Here is a 20,209-nt window from a genome sequence, read left to right on the forward strand (position 1 = left end):
AAAAAAAAAATTAAAAAAAACTGTTGCGCTTCCCCCTGGCGGTATTTTTCATACCGCCAAGGGGGTTAAATGAAACGAAACATGTAGGGTTCTTGGTGTGGGGTCTATAATAAAAACAATGGGAGATTGATAGGTTTGTCGTATGACTGATAACCATATACCTATTAACCCAATTGTGGTCACGTTGTTCACTATTAGTAGTATCTGTATTCCGTCCTATTTTAGCTTAATGAATTAAAAGTTATATTTTATCCTTAATTGCCCTCCTACAAGGTATCAATTGTGAATTATTATAAATCAGGTGTGTTGTTCAATTACACTATACCTGGCTAACTATACTGAAGGCCTCTACAACTAACTACACTATACCTGGCTAACTATACTGAAGTCACCTACACCTAACTACACTATACCTGGCTACCTATACTGAAGGCACCTACACCTAACTACACTATACCTGGCTAACTATACTGAAGGCCCCTACTCCTACCTACACTATACCTGGCTAACTATACTGAAGGCCCCTATACCTAACTACACTATACCTGGCTAACTATACTGAAGGCCCCTACACCTAACTATACTATACCTGGCTAACTATCCTGAAGGCACCTACACCTAACTAAACTATACCTGGCTAACTATCCTGAATGCACCTACACCTAACTACACTATACCTGGCTAACTATACTGAAGGCACCTACACCTAACTACACTATACCTGGCTACCTATACTGAAGGCACCTACACCTAACTACACTATACCTGGCTACCTATACTGAAGGCCCCTACTACACCTAGCTATCTGTACTGAAGGCACCTATCCCTAACTATACTATACCTGGCTACCTATACTGAAGGCCCCTACTACACCTAGCTATCTGTACTGAAGGCACCTATCCCTAACTATACTATACCTGGCTACCTATACTGAAGGCCCCTACTACACCTAGCTATCTGTACTGAAGGCACCTATCCCTAACTATACTATACCTGGCTACCTATACTGAAGGCCCCTATACCTAGCTATCTATACTGAAGGCACTTATACCTATCTACCTATACTGAAAGCACCTATACCCAGTTACCTAAATGTTGGTAGATCTCCTGGACTCGGCAAATTTTAAAGTAGTTCGCGAGCCGAAAAAGTGTGGGCACCCCTGCGTTAGACTGTAATGTGTGTGCATATCCCTGTGTAAAAACCTGTAGTTGTTCACTGTATCAGTTATACTCCATCTTTGTCTTGTAGTTTTAACTATTGTATACTTTGACACTGAAACTACATAAATCAAGATTAAACGTTTAAAAAAGGTTAGAATTAGGGCCCTTTTCCCCCAGCTGTGATCTGATCCGAAAATCAGATTGTTCAGTCCATGGTCCGTCCAGTTGTTCCTGCGCCATCGCTGGTTGAAGTTACTCATCCTCCGAGGTCTTTGGCACTTCTCAGGCATCCTGCAGAAATACTCAAATCCTAGAGTAGTTCTGAAGACTGCCCATGAATGAACCCACACTCATGCATACACACAATACAGTTGCGCTCATCTTCAGAACTATTTGAGTTTAGTAGTTTAGAAGTCTGCCTAAAGGTGGCCACACACCATACAATTTTTTAAATATCTGTTCAATTTAAGAATTGCAATCAATTTTTCTGACTGGTTGTAACATTTCAAAAATATGACCTGTGTACCACACACATATGTTCAATTTTTCCCCAATTATGATAAAAATTATTGGAAACTCGGAGAAAATTGCTAGGGTTTGTATGTTAATAAATTGACAATCTAATGCTGGCCATACACGGAACTTTCTTTCCTTATCAATTGAGCCGCTGATGGGCTCGATTGATAATATCCGAGAGGTCCGATGACCTGCCGGATAGATTCCCCGCTTGATCCCCGCAGGCGGACAATAGCGGGAATCGAGCGGCTGATGAGGAGCGCCGGCGGGGACGAGCGGGAATCGATCCGCGCGGACGAGCAGGGATGCGCCGGCATCGAGCCAGCGGCTCGATCCGCGCATAATTGCATCCAGAAACGTGCCGTGTATGCCCGGCATAATGCCTAGTATACACCATACAATTTTCTGTTAGATTTTTGTTAGATTTATTTTTAATTACTGGTAGAGACTGGTCCTTATCTCTGGTGCATTGTCTGCTGGTTATCTCCTGCTGAGTGCTGCTAGGCAGATAAATGGTTAGAGATAATTTACAACATGTTGGAAATTATCTATCTGGCAGGTAAATCTTATGCTGGAAATACACGGTGCGTTATTGCAGCTTGATTCTGCCGCCCGATCGATTCCCCGCTCGATTCTCGCGGGCGATTCTCTTATCTTCTGCTCGTTTTCCTTATCTTTTTCCATTGTCCCCCATGCGGTATCGAGCACGGAATCGATCGGGCGGGTGATCGGACATGTCGGAAATTATCAATCGAGCCATCTAAATGCGGCAAAAACGTACCGTGTATTCCCAGCATTACAGAAAATCTAAAGGTGGCCACACACATTACAATAAAATCATTCGATTTTACAGCAGTTCGATAAATAAGATCGGATTTCCCAAAAAATCTAAAGCTTTTTTTTCATTCGAGCAAGAAATCCGATCGGATTTCCCATTTTTATTTGCTAAAAGTTGATCGGGACTGCTGGATTTTTTTTTTTTTATCAATTTTTATGAAATTTTGAATGGTGTGTGGTAGATTGACAGTTTATGAAAAGCCACACCCTAGCAAATTTCTCAAGAGTTTCCAATCATTTTTATTATAATTGAGGAAAAATTGAACATAGGTGTGTGGTACATTGGTCAGATTTTTGAAATATTACAATCAGTCAGAGAAATTGATTGCAATTCTTAAATTGAACAGATATTTAAAAAATTGTATTGTGTGTGGCCACCTTAAGGGTTTGTTCACACTATGAGAGCTTTTCTGAGCGTTTGTGATTTTAAAAACTCTTGCTAATGTTATCCTATGAGAGTGTTTACACTAGAGCGATGTGATTTTGTAAAAATCCTCCATAGCATTGCATTAGCAAGAGCTTTTAAAATCTCTAGCGTTTAAAAAGCTCTTGTAGTGTGAACGACCCCTAACAGAAAATTGTATTTTGTGTACCTTGCATAACACACACCATACAATCTTTAGAAAGATTGAAGAAAAATATCTGGCATTCCAGATCGATAAAAATAATAATAAAAAAAAAAAACACAGGAAATCCGATCGGATTTTGCAGTCGAATGAAAAAAAAAGCTTTCAAACTTACAGGAGATCTGATCGTTTTTATCGAATTGCCGTAAAATCAGATCATTTTATAGTATCGTGTGTGGCCACCTTGAGGAGTACCGAAGAACCATTCGACCGAACAGCTTCAACCAGTGGTGGCAGAGCAAACTGTGGACTGGTAAGGCTCTACCATATCCAGAACCTTCCAACTACTTAGGTATGTATGAAAACTAAAGTGAGTTTCCTTACTTCAGATTTGCTGTATCCCACATTTTGTGGCATATCACTAACCATGTCTACTCAATGACACCCCACGATAACTGGTACTTTAAATTGCTGTTGTGATTCGTGAATAATGGAAAAAAAATATATTTATATGTAGGGTGAGTGCGTAGCTGCCACAAATGGTTAGCAGGTGTAACAAAGATAATGCAACAATGAATATGAAATGTTGCCTTATCTTGATTTTACCTTGTCGGGCTGTTGCCATCCAAGCCTACAGCACAACATGAGCGCTCTTATAGCCTACCATACGGAGGAAAAGCACACACTGCTGCCACCTACCGGACAACTGCAGCGAGGCTAGATCATTACATTACAAGACGCGTCCCAGACATTTCCGCTATAATGGAAGTTGCCGGATGTGCGGGGTCGGAGGTCGGTAAATATTGGTGATGTCACGGAGCCAACATGGCGGAAGGGTGAGAGTGATGTTTTTGGATCCTGTAGTCTTATAAGGCAGCCGTGCATGTTGGTTAGCCGTGGTGTTCAGCAGTAGAAGGATTAGATGTGTGAAGGCCTCCATCTGATGGCCCCGGCACCGCTCATATGACTGGCCGTGTGTCGCATATGGCGCTTGTTTATCCTGCTTCCCCCAGCTAGTAGACCTCACACACTGACCTGTACACTTCACCTGACTGATGACAAGTCCCACATGCGGTCACACTTCAACACCTGCATGATTTAGGTGGCGATTAGTGCTTATCCGGCCACATATTACATAGTTGGTTATTTGGGTTAAAAAAAACTACGTCTATCAATTTTCAATAACTGTTGTGTCATAAATATAGACTTAATTAGGTTTGCCTTTATTTTTTTATGTGCACTGTTTTCTGCTGTTGCAAAACTAAGCAGACCTTATAAACTTCTTGCTTATAAACTATGTAACGTTGGTTATTTGTTGCCTTTTTTCGATACCACGAAGTTTGTAGTGTGTGTGTGTGTGTGTGTGTGTGTGTGTGTGTGTGTGTGTGTGCGTGCGTGCGTGCGTGCGTGCGTGCGTGCGTGCGCGCGCGTGCGTGCGTGCGTGCGTGCGTGCGTGCGTCCGTCCAGCCCTGTTTTCTGATAGTAATAGCTGTAAAGTGAAGTGTACCCGAGGTGACATGAGACCTATAGAGTGCAAAACAAATTGGTAAACAGGCTGTTTTACTGGTTTTATTTTGCTGTCTGAAAGAGTTGATTTTTAGGCATGGAAATGACAGCTTCTGTCTTGTCTGTACCATGTCGGGAATATAGTTAATATCACTGATAACAAATTCTTGGCAGAATACAACTTCTGAAAACAAAGCAAGATGATAAATAGGTCAGTAGTTCATGTATTTTCATTTAGGGACACTTAATAGGCTGCCACTGAGCAGAGACAACAATATTCTACTTTTGTAAATGTTTAAATATAAAATAAAACTATGGGATATCTAAAAAAACTTTTTTTTTTTTAGAAGTAGGAGGATAAATACAATTGTTTATCTCATCAGTTTATTCTCACCTCGGGTTCACTTTAAGCAACTGGTTAGGTTCCACTTTATGTGGGAGCCCAAAATATATGCAACTGGTTGCAAAATCAGATAAAGTTGCAAACATTTGCAGTACACCGGCCTTCGACCTGAGCCACAATATTCTGTTTTGATGGGGCGCTCTGGAGGGAGTTCAAGCCCTGCCCCAGCAAAGCTGCTCCCCACAAAATCCCCCTGCTGCCCATGGCCATCTGGCGGTATTGCAGAGCTTGAAGTAACTGGAGCACAGCTGAGAGGTTTCTTACCTCTATAGTATTCCAGCGCTGAAAATTATGAGAGACTTATCCAGAATCACGTCTTCATGTCTGTAGTGGTGTCACGTCTAGGAGACACCACTGAGCTATAGATACGATGCTGGATGTACAGCTTATACTTCCTGCTGCTGGAATGCTGAGAGGAGAGTAACCTCTCACCTGTGCTCGCGCCAATCTCTGCATGGGGAGGAGGGAGACACATCGGATATTTATACTGGGAGAAGAAGCACATCTGCCCACCTATACTGGAGGGGGGGGGGACCTATAACTATAACATTTCTATAGCGCTTTTCTTACATAGGACCCAAAGCGCTCAGGCTGGAGGGGGGCGAGCACAAATGCCTAGCTATATACTGGAGATGGTAAGTGAGATGGCACATCTGCCTACGTATAAAAGGGGTGCACATTTGCCTATCTATGGTGGAGAGCACATCTGCCTACCTATTCGGGGATGGGGGGGGGGGGGGGGGGCAATCTGCTACCTGAACTAAGGGGTTATGTAATACTGGGCATATTTGGCTGCATATACTGGAGGAAGCTACTTAATAGTGGGGCACACCTGTCTACCTATACTGGGGGGTGGGGGGGGGGAGACTACCTTTGCTAGGGCACTTCTAGCTACCATAATACTTGTACAGTAGAATCTCATTATAGTAAACTCTGACATAGTAATCCTCTGGATATAGTAATCTCAGTCCTCAGGTCCCAGCATGCATCTGTATAAATATATAATGTATGACCAATTCTGATGTAGTAAACTTCTTTTCCTGGTCCCTTGAATTTTAATATAAAGGGATTCTTCTGTAATTTTATTTCTGGCAATACCGTGAACGGTCCATTGTTTGTTGTTCATTTTGCACAATTTTCTTGTTCGAATCAACTGTCAGGGTTCAAACATGTCAGACAATATTTTTAGTGGTATACTGGGAGATGGAATGTGTGATGAGATGCTTATAGGGATAAATGGAATTGTTAAAAGCCCTGCCTCCCAGCATACTAGTAACACTCAACGCTGCATCAAGATCTTCATATTGCAATGGCCGAATGCAGCTACCCAATTTGAAAAAAGAGGCAGCGGGTGGGTCTGACAATGGGTATCATTCATAAAGCATTTCCGCATGCGGAAATGCTAAAAACAGCTGACTTTACCGACCACTCGGCAAAGTCAGCATTCATAAAGGCTCTTTCCGCATGAAAAAAAGACATACCGAGCAGAGTGATAAATCACCGCCTTGTGCGGTGATTAACGGAACAAATGTAGCAAAATGTTAATTCATAAAGAATACCGCCAGCGGTGTGAGGTCGGGAAGTACCGCTCCCTCTGATGTGGCGATACCAATGCAAGTGAATGGAGACACACAGACCTCCCAGGCAGCTGCAGCAGAGCGGAACACGGAGAAATGTATCAACTCGGCAGCTTCCGTGTCTCCGCCTGCCTACCGCCAGCCTAGTTCGGGGAATCTCCGCACTACCACCGCACCTACACACTTCTTTATGAATGCCCACCCAGAAGTCTAAAGTACCGGTTGCGGAGAAGAACGGTGTTTTCCCGCACTACCGACAGCCTCTTTATGAATTATACCCATTGAGTCTTTGGGCAAAAAGTGATCTTTGCTATATAACTTTCTCTCCTCATCCTCCAGGATGGCTGCATAACATGAGAGATAGCCTAGTTCCTCCCCCAAAGGAAACACCCCCGATACAAACTTTTGTATAAGTAGTCCCTGCCTACACACACACCTCAGTTTTGCTGTGTTTCCCACCCTGGAAACATCCGGCAGGATATGGTTCCCAGATTTGTGTATCCTGGCCTCACAGGGCCCTTGGTTTCTACCTCGCAGGACAGATTTGTTAATACAACAGGGGAAGTTCCACCAGAGTCCAGAGAAATTTTCCCTGGCAGCCTGGCTCTTGAATGGAAGGCTTTAAAGAAAAGAGGTTTTTCGAACAGAGTGATATCCACGATGGTTTCTTGTAGAAAGATTACTACCAGAAAAATTTCTTGTAAATTCTGGAAGGTTTTTTGTTCCTGAAAAATGAAAAAGAATTTTTTAGGAAACGATATTGCTACAATTCTTGAATTCTTACAGGATGGAGTAGAATTAGGTCTGGCACCTAGTACACTAAGGGTTCAGGTTTTTGGCCCTTTCCTTATTTTTGAATATTAAGTTAGCCAGAGAATTGACAATCATTGATTTTTTTAAAAGCGGTATCTAGAGCTAGACCGATATCAACAAAGGTGGTTCCCCCTTGGGATCTAAATTTAGTTTTAAAATATTTAGCAAAAGTTCCTTATGAACCCCTGAATAAGGCTTCTCTAAAGGCTCTGACGTTGAAAACTACATTTTTAGTTTCTATCACATCAGCTAGGAGAGTTGGTGACATTCAAAATCTATCAATAAAGGATCCATACATGCAAATATTTCCAGATAGGATTGTATTCAGAACTGATCCAGCATACTTACCTAAGGTTAGTTCAAGCTATCACAGGTCTCAGGAGATTATTATACCTTCATTTTGTGATCCCCCAAAGAATGATAGGGAGGCAGAATGGCACAGTTTAGATGTCAGAAGAGCAGTAATACAATATCTGGACACTACAAAATCTTTTAGGATATCGAATCATCTATTTGTTTCTTTTTCAAACACAAAGAAGGGGTTAGGGGTATCCAAGGATACTATTGCCAGATGGCTCAGAGAAGTAATAGTTTCAGCCTATATACAGGAAGGTCAGAGTGTTCCTAGTGGCATCAAGGCCCATTCGGTTAGATCAGTTTCGACCTCGTGGGCTGAAAGGTCTGGTGCATCACTGTAACAGATTTGTAAGGCGGCAATATGGAAAAACCAGCACACATTTGTCAAGCATTACAGAGTGGACCTACTATCCAGCCAGGATTTGTCGTTTGGTAGAAAGGTTCTTCAAAACATCATCCCTCCCTAAGGTAATTTTTTTCTCGTTGGTCTCTCATGTTATGCAGCCATCCTGGAGGATGAGGAGAGAACTCTGGGTAGAACTTACCGGTAGCGGTATTTCTACGAATCCTCCAGGATGGCTACTTTAGTTCCCACCCGATGAGGGTCTGATTTAGGAGAATTAAGGTGAAATAACGGTTGTTCTGCAGCGGGGGTTTTACTCTGCGTTAACTGAGGTGTGTGTGTGTGTAGGCAGGGACTACTTATACAAAAGTTTGTATCGGGGGTGTTTCCTTTGGGGGAGGAACTAGGCTATCTCTCATGTTATGCAGCCATCCTGGAGGATTCGTAGAAATACCGCTACCGGTAAGTTCTACCCAGAGTTTCTTACCCTTTAAAGCAGAATGAAACTCTATATATGATGTATTAAAAAATAATTGTTTGGCGCCCTCACAATAATTGTACGTTTTACCTGTAACGAAGTCTGGCACCATGGAAAATACTTTTCCTTATATTTATCCTGGGTGAGCGTCCATCTTAAACTCACTTCTGCATGAAAACCGCAATTACTCCAAGAACAGGAAGAAATGGGAAAAAAACACAAAAATAACAGAAAAATCTATTTCCTCCTACTTGGTATAGGTCACTAGGGGCCTGCAGGTCCAAACAGGTACATACTCCTAAATGTGCAATTATAATGTATTGGATTTACTAGTGGGGGGAATGATTTATTTACATTTTAACCAAGGCTGAATTTATTTTTTTATGATTGTAAAATCAGTGTTTCATCCTCCTTTTAAGGTGGATGGTTTTATATTCAAAGGCAGGACTGTTAACATTATTACTACTACGGCTTTACTGTATTCTGGACAGCTTTAGTTCTTTCTTTTAGTTCTTCTCTAATAACCTCTTCATTTGCTTGGATAATCGTGTTGTATTTGCTTGGCAGGGAGGATGGGGGATGGTGGAAAAGCTGGATACAACAGAGCTACAACAGTGTACGGGAAAAGGTATGACATCAGTTCTTCTTCACTGTTGATATGGAACTCCAGCCAAAAAGTATTCTTTTGCCACTCCTTTTTATCTGTCATTTCTACACCCACCTACTGTCTGCTGCTGAATGACTCTTCCAGTTTTCCAAGCACAATCAGGACACAGATCCATGAATTGGCTATTCTGTGAAGGAGGAGGAGGCCATACCTGCAGCTGGAGACCTGACCGTGTTGGAGGATGGAGCAGTGGGTTTGCGCAGTAGCGTTATGTAGAGTGGGTACAATCCTGCCCTACTAAGGGTCTTCATTATGTGACTGAAGTGTCTTAACTGTGTCTCTTTTATCAGTGATCAAATGAGCTAGAGCACAGGATAAGCAGCAGTTAACTCCTTTCTGCCCTTGCTGTTATTACATTGGGAATGATGTATACGAGGATTTAATATGGCTGCTCTCATCACTGAATTGGTTTGGCTATTATGCTTCTTTACACATTTACTTTGGAATGATACCAGTAGTAGTCGCCTATATATTACACATGTCTTTACCTGTTCTTCCTATCCTGGGTTATCCATGGGCTTGCCATGACACCAATCATTCCACCATCTGTGATCCCATGTGCCTCCTCTCCATTGTCACTACAACATTACTGATTTCCCTTTTTTCTTCATCAGACTGCCTCTACCATTACTGATCTCTCCCCTCCTCTTCTGGCCTCCTCTTTATTCTTTATATTTTTGTATTATTTCCTCTTTATATGGAGAAAACCATGTTACTGATCCCTACCATCACTTCTTCCACCATTCACACTGCCGATACGCACACGCACACACAGACACGCATCTCATAGCACTGTTACAGGTACCCACTGCCTCTTATTCCTTTCTCCTCCACAATCATTAATAACTTCTTCCTCCTTTCTTGCCTATTCTACTGCAGTAAACTGGTGTTAGATACATACCATTCAATTTCCTGTTAGATTGACAGGTCTAACCGATAATTTCCAACATGTCTGATCTGCTCCTGATAGATAACGGGATCAATTTTTGTGCAGTAGTGATCTGAAAATTGATCCCGTTATTGATTGGGAGCAGATAGGACATGACGATAATTATCGTTTTGACTTGCCGATCTGATGGGAAATTGAATGGTGTACCTAGAATTAGGGTGCATACTGATGTCATTTTGATTGGTTGTACCACCTCCAGTATGAGGACCAGCACATTTTGAATACCACAAATAGCTTGTGTAGGTAAGCTTTCATACTACATGGAAGTGGTAAAATTGACCAATAATTGGCCAATCAGAATTGGAGGTTTGTATGCGCCTCAGATCTGCCAATTGTTTGTCTTCTTTTCAACTAGTCCTGTTTCAGTGATTTAACTCTCTCCTAACTCCTACTCACTTCATTTCAGTAACACCCTCTCTGCACTCCACATCAGTGATTAGAATCACTGGGCTTAGTTCACAAGAATGTGTTTATTATGGTTGCTTTATTTGGTTGTGTTTATTAAAGGAAAGGTTCAGGGAGGGTGGGTAAAAAATAAAAATCAATTTCCACTTACCTGGGGCTTCCTCCAGCCCGTGGCAGGCAGGAGGTGCCCTCGCCGCCGCTCCGCAGGCTCCCGGTGGTCTCCGGTGGCCGACTCGACCTGGCCAGGCCGGCTGCCAGGTCGGGCTCTTCTGCGCTCCAAGGCCCGGAACTTCTGCGTCCCACGCCGGCGCTCTGACGTCATCGGACGTCCTCCGGGCTCTACTGCGCAGGCGCAGAACTACTGCGAATGCGCAGTAGAGCCCGGAGGACGTCCGATGACGTCAGCGCGCCGGCGTGGGACGCAGAAGTTCCGGGCCTTGGAGCGCAGAAGAGCCCGACCTGGCAGCCGGCCTGGCCAGGTCGGGTCGGCCACCGGAGACCACCGGGAGCCTGCGGAGCGGCGGCGAGGGCACCTCCTGCCTGCCACGGGCTGGAGGAAGCCCCAGATAAGTGGAAATTGATTTTTATTTTTTACCCACCCTCCCTGAACCTTCCCTTTAAGAGCTTTTACCTACTGTATTTTTCGAACTATAAGGCGCTCATGACCATAAGACGCACCTAGGTTTAGAGGACAAAACTAGGGGAAAAATATATACTAAACCTGATGCATCCATGGTGAAGGGGCATCTTGTGGATTATGTCCCCTTTGTACCTCATGCCTCCTTGTACCTCTTGTGTCCTCCTGTGTCCCCCTTATGTTCTCCTGTGTGTCCGCCTCTGTCCTTCTTGTGTCCTCCTCTATGCCCTTTTGTGTCCCCCTGTGTCGTCCTCTGTATGAGCACAATACAGGGAGTCCCCAACATTGCGGCATGTTGGAGGTTCATATTGGCAGGCGTTCACAAGTCAGGAACTCCCTGCATTTGGACTATAAGAAGCATTGACTTTTTTTCCCCCCACTTTTGGGGGAGATAAGTGAGTCTTATAGTCCAAAAAATACAGTAAATCTCATCTACCTGCTGTTTTGTCAGCAGAGCAGCTAATAATAGCACCATTAAAGTTACCAGATATTGTTTTGGCAATTTTTCTGCTGAGAACAGTTGTTCTGAAGATAGGACAGTCATTCTTGTTTGTCCCTGATTTTTGTCTTGATGCTGGAAGATATGCATCAGATGCTACAGCTTTTAAAGCAGTAGGATCAGCCATACTATTCCAGGGAAAAAACACATATATAAGTAGATAAATACTTGACCTACTTACATAACACATGTATTATACTGTCCACTTTTTCAATTCAGTGAATGTTATATAGTAAATTACGAGAATTCTGTTCCTGGTGGGGGCCATGTCTTTTGCCCACAGTTAAGGCTAACTCGTGATGTAATTTCTGCCCTTTACTTTTTTTCTTGTCTCCTCCAATCGCTGAGTCGCCTCAGCCTTGCTTGTAAACACAAGTGAGTAGGGGATTAGGTTTCAGATAAGAAGCTGGCAGGGAAATAAAGGGAAGAGGAGGAATAGATTATAGATAAAAAGAACCCCCAGCATGCAATTCTTTGGCACGACTACTAAAGGGCCAGTGTTCCTTAAGTATGTGATAACTCCAAATCATAACAGCAGAAACAGTTTTGAATGTTTTGAATGCAGGATTAGCATCTTTATCACTTAATACACTCATACCAGTTGCTGTTGAAATTTGATTTTTATGGTGACGATACCGCTTTAAAGGATCCTGTGGTTAAGGGCGATATGGAGATCAGTTTAATTTCATTTCTTTGAATAAATATTACTCCTGTTGCTGTCACCCTGAGCCTCTGCCTTTATACATAGTTACATAGTTAGTTTGATTGAAAAAAAGACATTCGTCCTTCAAGTCCAATCAGAAGAAATAAAATAAATAAAAGTAAAACACCATTCTGAACCTGCACATATCCCAGTTGATCCAAGGGAAGGCATTGGCCAATTAGCCTTAAAAGGGAAAAATTCCTTCCTGACTCCAGATGGCAGTCAGATAAATCCCTGGATCAACTCTTCCAGGAATTTCCTAAAAATTATAGCCGTGGATGCCCTTCAATGCAAGGAAAGCATTGAATAAATTTTTTGTGTTAGCGACCTGGGATGAATGTGAAGGCCAGGTCTTATTTAAATCAGACTTTGGGCGACTTAGACGCTAGGGAAGCCAAATACTGAACTTGGTAATGAAATAAGAAAATAATCTCCATAGTTTAGTGACTAAATGATTGCTTCGAGTGTGTGTAGTTAAGATTTCTTATTGTAGACCAGCTGCTCTTCTTCAGTACAGCTATAATCCAGGTTGATTGGTTAGAAAATAGTTTTTCATTTGCATTGTGGGAAAACACAAACTGACTTTACTATATACTTAGTCTGCAGAAGCTTTGGAGTTTATGAAGAGGGATCTATCAGAATTCTCCCGAGTTGTACAGCATGACACAGCTTGCACAATTGCAGCCACAGCTACTGTTGTCAAAGACAAACTGGCGGTAAGTGTAAATGACTTCAGTGGAAGAATACTGCAAGGGTTTTTTTTTTTTTTAAAGCATACCTGAAGTGATATCATGAGATAAACCTAGTATATAGAGTGCTAGCCCTACTAAGAAATTGTCTGAAGTCCTTCTGTTTTTCAGAACAACAATAGTTAAAAAAACGTAGTTGTTATTTATGCAAACAGCTTGTCGAATTCAGTACAGTTTCTGGAAAAGTAAATAGAAACTGAAAGCCTGTGTCCGAATTTGGATCATTGCTATATTTGACCTGAATATGAGTGTTCAAATTTGGCTCAGGTCCTCCCGAAAAACACTTGAATCGACTGTACAAATTCATCAAAATTGCATTGAAGTCAATGGCTCCGACATTCACGGTTATGTAGCAAAACCCCCATACAAACTAGAATCACCAAATTTGCTGGCTATTAAGGAGAACAGTGGGAGCACTGAAAAAATACCTTGTTTTTAAGAAAATCGATTTTAAAAATCCAGGTTTTTAAACAGGAAAAATGACATTTGCTGCCCTACATTTTCATGTATACTAGTTTAGAGTTCTGTATACACCTTTTATACATTTTTTTTTTATTATTATTTTTTTTTTATGAACAGCGGGTCCCCCTCCCAAGTTTCTTTAACCTCTTGTCACCCATGAATGTGGAGTCGGTACCATGTGGGGCTCTGCAGCCTGAGCTATACCAGTCCACATCCCTTGTGAATTCCATAGCAAGGGGCTTATCCCCACCTCCAGTGCCCAGGAGGAGGTGGGGGTAACTACCCCCATGCCTGTAGGTGGTAGGCCCTGGGGGGGTTCATGGGAACCCCAGATGCCCGCCCCTCCCCAGGTGAAAAGTGTAAAGGGGTAATGAAGTACCGTGTACCTATTTCCACTGACAATTAAATGTGAAATAAAAATGTAACAACAAGAAAAGACCTTTTATTCTTAATTAACCATAAATACTTACCTTTGGCTAATCCCATAACAGTAACCTCAGAAATGCCCTGCACCAAGCTACCGAAGAGTGACGAAGAGCGGCCACACATGTCAATCCTTGCTCTGGCACTTGCTATTCTAAGTATAGGAGAGGAGAGTATCTTTGAAAGTCCCTCCAGGGCTCCCCATTTAATAGACCATCTACTGGTTAAGGGCTCTGCCTCTGACACAGGAGACCTGGGTTCAAATCTTGGCTCTGCCTGTTCAGTAAGCCAGCACCTATTTCAGTAAGGAGTTTCTTGGGCAAGTCTCCTTAACACTGCTACTGCCTACTGAGTGCGCTCTAGTGGCTGCCTCACAAGCGCTTTGTGTCCGACAGGAGAAAGGCGCTATACAAATACTACTGCCATTATTATTATTATTATTATTATTATTATTATTATTATTATTATTATTATTACTAAGGTACCAATGGGAAGCCGTGGAGGAACTTTCAAAGATGTAAGCCCTTGTGCCGGGGCTTACTTACTTACGGTAGTATAGCAAAGCACTGGCACCTGCCGCTCTTCCCTCCCTCTCCCTTTGCCACCTGTGCAAATACATAGCACCCACCCCCACTGGCACACAGGGCACCCAAAGCACCCTGCCCTGACACCCCCAGCAACCTCTGCACTGCCGCTCTTTAGCATGTATGGGGGCTGTACTATTAACCTTGAATGTCAGTGCCATTGACTTCAATGCAATTTAGTTTTGTGGCCTGTTCAATCAAATGGCTGGCAAATCGAAACCCCAGGGCTGCTCAACCAAGACTAGTCATTATGACTAAGATCAGCTCCTGATATTTTTGTTGTACTACAGAAAATAGCTTCACATTGTGAGAAAATTTTTACAAATTATTTTATGCTAAGAGGAGGGGCATCTGCAGTGCTAGTTTGTTGGAAAATGTTAGTATCAATAAAGGTGAGTGGGGGAGTTGATGTGAATTTTGTATTCTGGTTGGAACTGATAAGTAGCATATTTTTATTTATTTTTTGCAGGTGGAGGGATCTTCCGGAACTACAGAAAAAGTGAAGAAAGGACTTTCAGATTTTCTGGGAGTTATTTCAGACACATTTGCGCCTTCTCCTGACAAAACTATTGACTGTGATGTTATTACATTGATGGCCACACCTTCTGGGACCACAGAACTTTATGACAGTACTAAGGTATGTGCGGTATAAATGTGTACTACACATTATTATATTTATTTTCTATAGCACCAACATCTTCGCTGTACATAGTACAAAACAAATATTGGGGAACATATACGCATGAGAAGTTAAGGACACTAAACAATCATGACCTCCATCAACACACTTCAAGACACTGTACAATCATGACATCTAGCAACATCAAGCTATACATGCTGAATGTCTCTGATCAGTAGTAGTACTTTGTGTTATTAATGATACACTTGTGCAGGGAAAGCATGGTGTAGTGTCTAGTATATCCTCCTACTTCTACCTCTGTGCACTGCTTACCCAAAATAGGAAGGAATGCTTCTGGATATGGTAGTTCTGTATTACACACCACTCAGAGATATATTAAAGGAACACTTTTAAAACACATCAGATCTTACAGTGAACCCTAAAAAAATAGATACCTACCTAGGTAGTGGAGGGAAGACACTGGATAGTCCCTTTTTAAGTTTGGGCTTCCTTTAATTTCTCTGAGCAGTATATAAAGATAATTCTGTTCCTGGCATTTGCCATTTTGATTTCCTCTGACTGAAGCCAATCCTGATGTAATTTCCTCCCTTAGTTTTTTCTCTCCTAGAATCTGCACTGTCACAGCTAGCTTGCTTTGTAAACACATGAGAGCACAAGCATAGATTGTATTTCAGCAGGACTGAACTGCCCTCGGCCAATCAGTGAGGAGCAGGAATGTTAGAGGGGAGATGACAAACTTCCTTCTCAACTGCAATGTACCAAATAGAGCCAGTTTGACTGAGATGAGATTTATTACAGAAGAAACATTTCTGATTAGATGCGAGAGCATGTAATGCAGGCTGAGGTTCCAGGCTGTATAATAAAGGGCCAGTGCACACCAAAAACCTCTAGCAGATCCGCAAAACGCTAGAGGTTTTGAAGCAGATTTTCAGAGCAATTCTAGGCATGTTTAGGGAGATTATCTAAACATGCCTAGTGTTTTTTGGAGCATTTGTGTGTAGCAGATTTCATATATTATTACAGTAAAGCTGTTATTGAACACTGTTTTTCAGAGCAGTTTGAGCTTTTCCTATACTTTACATTGAGACAGAAACGCATCTGCAAACCTCAAAAATGCTGCAGGAGCCACGTTTGCGGTTTGCTAAAAACCTCACACTGCTGGTGTGCACCATCCCATTGAGATCCCTTTTCCAAGCGTTTTCACAGGTGGCAGTGGTTTTAAAAACTCTACCAAAAATGCTTGGAGTGCACCAGCCCGAACACAGTGCAAGTGGGTAAATGGTATTTGATTTGGTGGCTGACAATCCCTCTTTAAAGAATGATGTAATCGGGAGGTGTATACACAAATACCTAGTTCACCTTCCTGGATTTTGATCCCATAAAGATGGATAGGGAACTATGCCTTTACTTGCACAATTTTTATATTTAAAGCAGGCATTCCAGAGAAATCGCCATTGGAACAGTTAATTATGTGACTTGTCTATTAGACAGAGTAACATTTTTATTATTTAGTTAGTGTCTAAATGTCACAGTTGTCAACCATTGGATGTATGTCTGCTATCCTGAAAAAGTGTTACATTGTAAGCAGGTACTTGATGATTGATATTAAAATAAATAGACCACTAACAGGGATGACACAGAGCTGGGGCAAGAATATGTGTATATTATATCCAGGGCCCCATGTAAACTGCACCTGCACTGTGGTCAATAATCAGTAATGAAATATGTGGATTATTAATGAGAAACCTTTTTTTGATTTTGTCTAAGTAAGGTTTAAAGGGAACCTTAACTGAACGGGGGGTAAAGAGTTTTACTTACCTGGGGTTATTACCAGCCCCCTGCAGCAGTCCTGTGCCCTCAGCGCCGCTCTGGAATCCTCTGGTCCCCCGCTGTCACTTAGTTTCATTTTTGACGACTCACCAGTCACCGGCCGCCATGCGTATTATTGGACGCATTCACCAATGCAATTCACGCTATTGCGGACCGCACGCGTAGATATGCGGCAACGCGTATTTTTTGTACGCGTTGCGGTCCGCAATAGCGCTAATTGCATTGGTGAATGCGTCCAATAATACGCATGGCGGCCGGCGACTGGTGAGTCGTCAAAAACGAAACTAAGTGACAGCGGGGGACTAGAGGATTCCAGAGCGGCGCCGAGGGCACAGGACTGCTGCAAGGGGCTGGTAATAGCCCCAGGTAAGTAAAACTCTTTACCCCCCGTTCAGTTAAGGTTCCCTGTAGGGCTGGAACCCACAGGAGCGCTTTTGGCAGCGTTTTGGCAGCACTGCGATACGCTAGCAGTTTGCCAAAACGCTGGGCTAATGTTAATGGATGGGGCAACTTCCACAGGAGCGTTTGCGTTTCTCAGAAACGCAAACGCAGGACATGCAGCATTTTGGGAGCGTTAGCGCTTCAATGTAAAGTATTGAACCGCTAGCGGAAACGCTCAGCAAAACCTAAACTGAGCGGTTCTGCTAGCGTTTTGCGGTTCAGCACACTGTAACAAAATGAAAAATAATTCACAGGACCAATCAGGATAAAAACGCAAAACGCAAAACGCTAGGCACCCGCTGGGGAAAAAAATACAATGTTGCAAAACACGACCAAAAACGTGCATGAATCCGCTTGCAAACCGCTCAGACAAAACGCTAGCGGTTGCGTTTTGCGTTTGCGGTTTTCAGTGGGTTCCAGGCCTTAATGTGCATGTACTTTCGGGCTGTTTTATACTGAAAATCTCGATTTCTCTGCGATTGTGTTTTGTGATTTGTACTGGAAGCTAGGGACACACTGAGAAACTCAGAAAGAAATGCAGCATACGGAACATTTGAAATCAGGCTAAATCGGACCGCAAATGGATCAACTAGTATAAAAGCGTCCCTGCAAGTTTATCTATTTTGCTGATTTGCATGTGATAGGAAACAGAGCACAAAACGTAGCAAATCGCTTCTAGTATAAAACAGCCCTTAATCGTGCTGTGTACATATGATATCCCTGACCAGCCATTTGTGAAACACTGCTGTTTTGTATCTTTTAGGCACGATTGTACAGCTTGCAATCTGACCCGGCAACTTACTGCAATGAACCTGATGGTACTGTGTTCCACTGAAAATGTTTACTTGGAGAATTGTTTTCGAAAAAAACATACATTAGTTATTGCAAAATATACGTTCTCAAAATATGTTTAACCACTTCACAACTGAGGGGTTTTACCCCTTGAGCACCAGAGCAATTTTCACCTTTCAGCGCTCCTTCCATTCATTCATCTATAACTTTATCATTACTTATCACAATGAAATGAACTATATCTTGTTCTTTTCGCCACCAATTAGGCTTTCTTTATGTGGGACATTATGCCAAGAATTATTTTATTCTAAATGTGTTTTAATGGGAAAATAGGAAAAAATGTGTGAAAAAATTTATTTTTCGGTTTTCGGCCTTTATAGTTTTTAAATAATGCATGCTACTGTAATTAAAAACCCATGAAATGTATTTGCCCTTTTGTCCCGGTTAAAAAACCGTTTAAATTATGTCCCTATCACAATGTTTGGCGCCAATATTTTATTTGGAAATAAAGGTGCATTTTTTTCAGTTTTGCGTCCATCCTTAATTACAAGCCCATAGTTTATAAAGTAACAGTGTTATACCCTCCTGACATAAATATTTAAAAAGTTCAGTCCCGAAGGTAACTATTTATGTATTTTTTTTTTTATTGTAATTTTTTTTTTTAATAAAAAATAAATAAATTGGGGAGTATAGGAGGTAATGAGTTAATTTTTAGTGTAAACGTAATGCATTTGTATATGATAAATGCTTTAGGGTGCAGTTTTACTATTTGGCCACAAGATGGCCACAGTAACTTTTTGTTTATGCGTCCTGCATGCGTACAGGAAGTACGCTTGCAGGAAGGGTTAGGAGGCTGGGATACTGTTTTTTTTCTCACAATGATCGTTGCTTCTCGTAGAAGTAGCTGATCATTGTGGGGGGCAGAGATCAACGAACGGGTAAAGTTTTTCCCGTTCATTGATCTCTGGGGGGCGGCGGCGTGCACGAGCACGGGGGCGGCGTCAGGTACGGATTTCTCCGTCCCTTGGTGGTAACAGGGTGGAAAAGGGGATGGAGAAATCCGTACCACTGGGGGTAAAGTGGTTAAAGGGACCCTGAGAAGAGTGTGTGGGTACGCATTTAAGCATACCCACGAATACTTGGTGGTAATCTCTTACTTACCTGCATGTTTTCTAACTGTTTCTCCCCAACATCCCTCCCCCCTCCCCGGCCTGTTTGAATTGCATTGGACCGGCGACTCTCAGTCGTGCTGTAACCCTTGAAGCGGAAGTCTGATCCTCTCATGCACTGAGCACAATGACATGCTTACTGGTGCACGGATAGCTAGACACGTGGCTGAGTGGAGGATGACGGGAGAAGAGGAGGAAGCCGGAGCATGTGCATACCGCATGATCCGACTTTCACTTCCTGGGTCACAGCACGACTTTGCTGAGAGTCACTGGCCCCAATGTTATTAACACCAACCGGATTGAGGGTAGAAAACATTTAGAAAATGGGCCGGTAAGTGAGAGATTATTGACAAGTGTTCGTGGGTATGCTTAAATGCATACTCATGAGCTCTGCTCAGGGTCCCTTTAAATGTACACATTTTTCTTGTGTATAAATGCCAACTAGGGCAATGTTTATAAAGATGTGGCAGTTTGATTGCTCCCAAGGCGTGCTCTCCTTAATTATAGAAGCGAGTGCTTAGACCACCTGCTGTAATCCCTCTAAAATGATGATCTGAAACCCCATCTAATTGAACAAAGCTTTGTATGAAGAAAACGCGTACAGGGTGGTGAGATGCTCCCAATGTGTGAAGGAGTAACCAGGGGCATTGCTAGGATCCTAAGACAGCCGTGCCCAACCTACGGCCCGCGGGCCATTTGTGG

General features: G+C 42.4%; 1 protein-coding gene across 1 annotated transcript in view; it reads left to right on the forward strand.

Moving 5' to 3' along the window:
• Positions 1–3,834: 3,834 nt before the first annotated feature.
• Positions 3,835–20,209, forward strand: part of BSDC1 (BSD domain containing 1) — a 46,855-nt gene continuing 30,480 nt past the window's right edge. The window contains exons 1-5 of the mRNA XM_068268869.1: positions 3,835–3,916; positions 9,125–9,185; positions 13,017–13,133; positions 15,105–15,272; positions 18,310–18,364. Coding sequence (XP_068124970.1) covers positions 3,906–3,916; positions 9,125–9,185; positions 13,017–13,133; positions 15,105–15,272; positions 18,310–18,364 — 412 coding nt within the window. The 5' untranslated portion in view covers positions 3,835–3,905. The remainder of the gene's footprint in view (positions 3,917–9,124; positions 9,186–13,016; positions 13,134–15,104; positions 15,273–18,309; positions 18,365–20,209) is intronic.

The sequence above is a fragment of the Hyperolius riggenbachi genome, chromosome 2, assembly GCF_040937935.1.
Source record: "Hyperolius riggenbachi isolate aHypRig1 chromosome 2, aHypRig1.pri, whole genome shotgun sequence".
In the NCBI taxonomy this organism is placed as follows: domain Eukaryota; kingdom Metazoa; phylum Chordata; class Amphibia; order Anura; family Hyperoliidae; genus Hyperolius; species Hyperolius riggenbachi.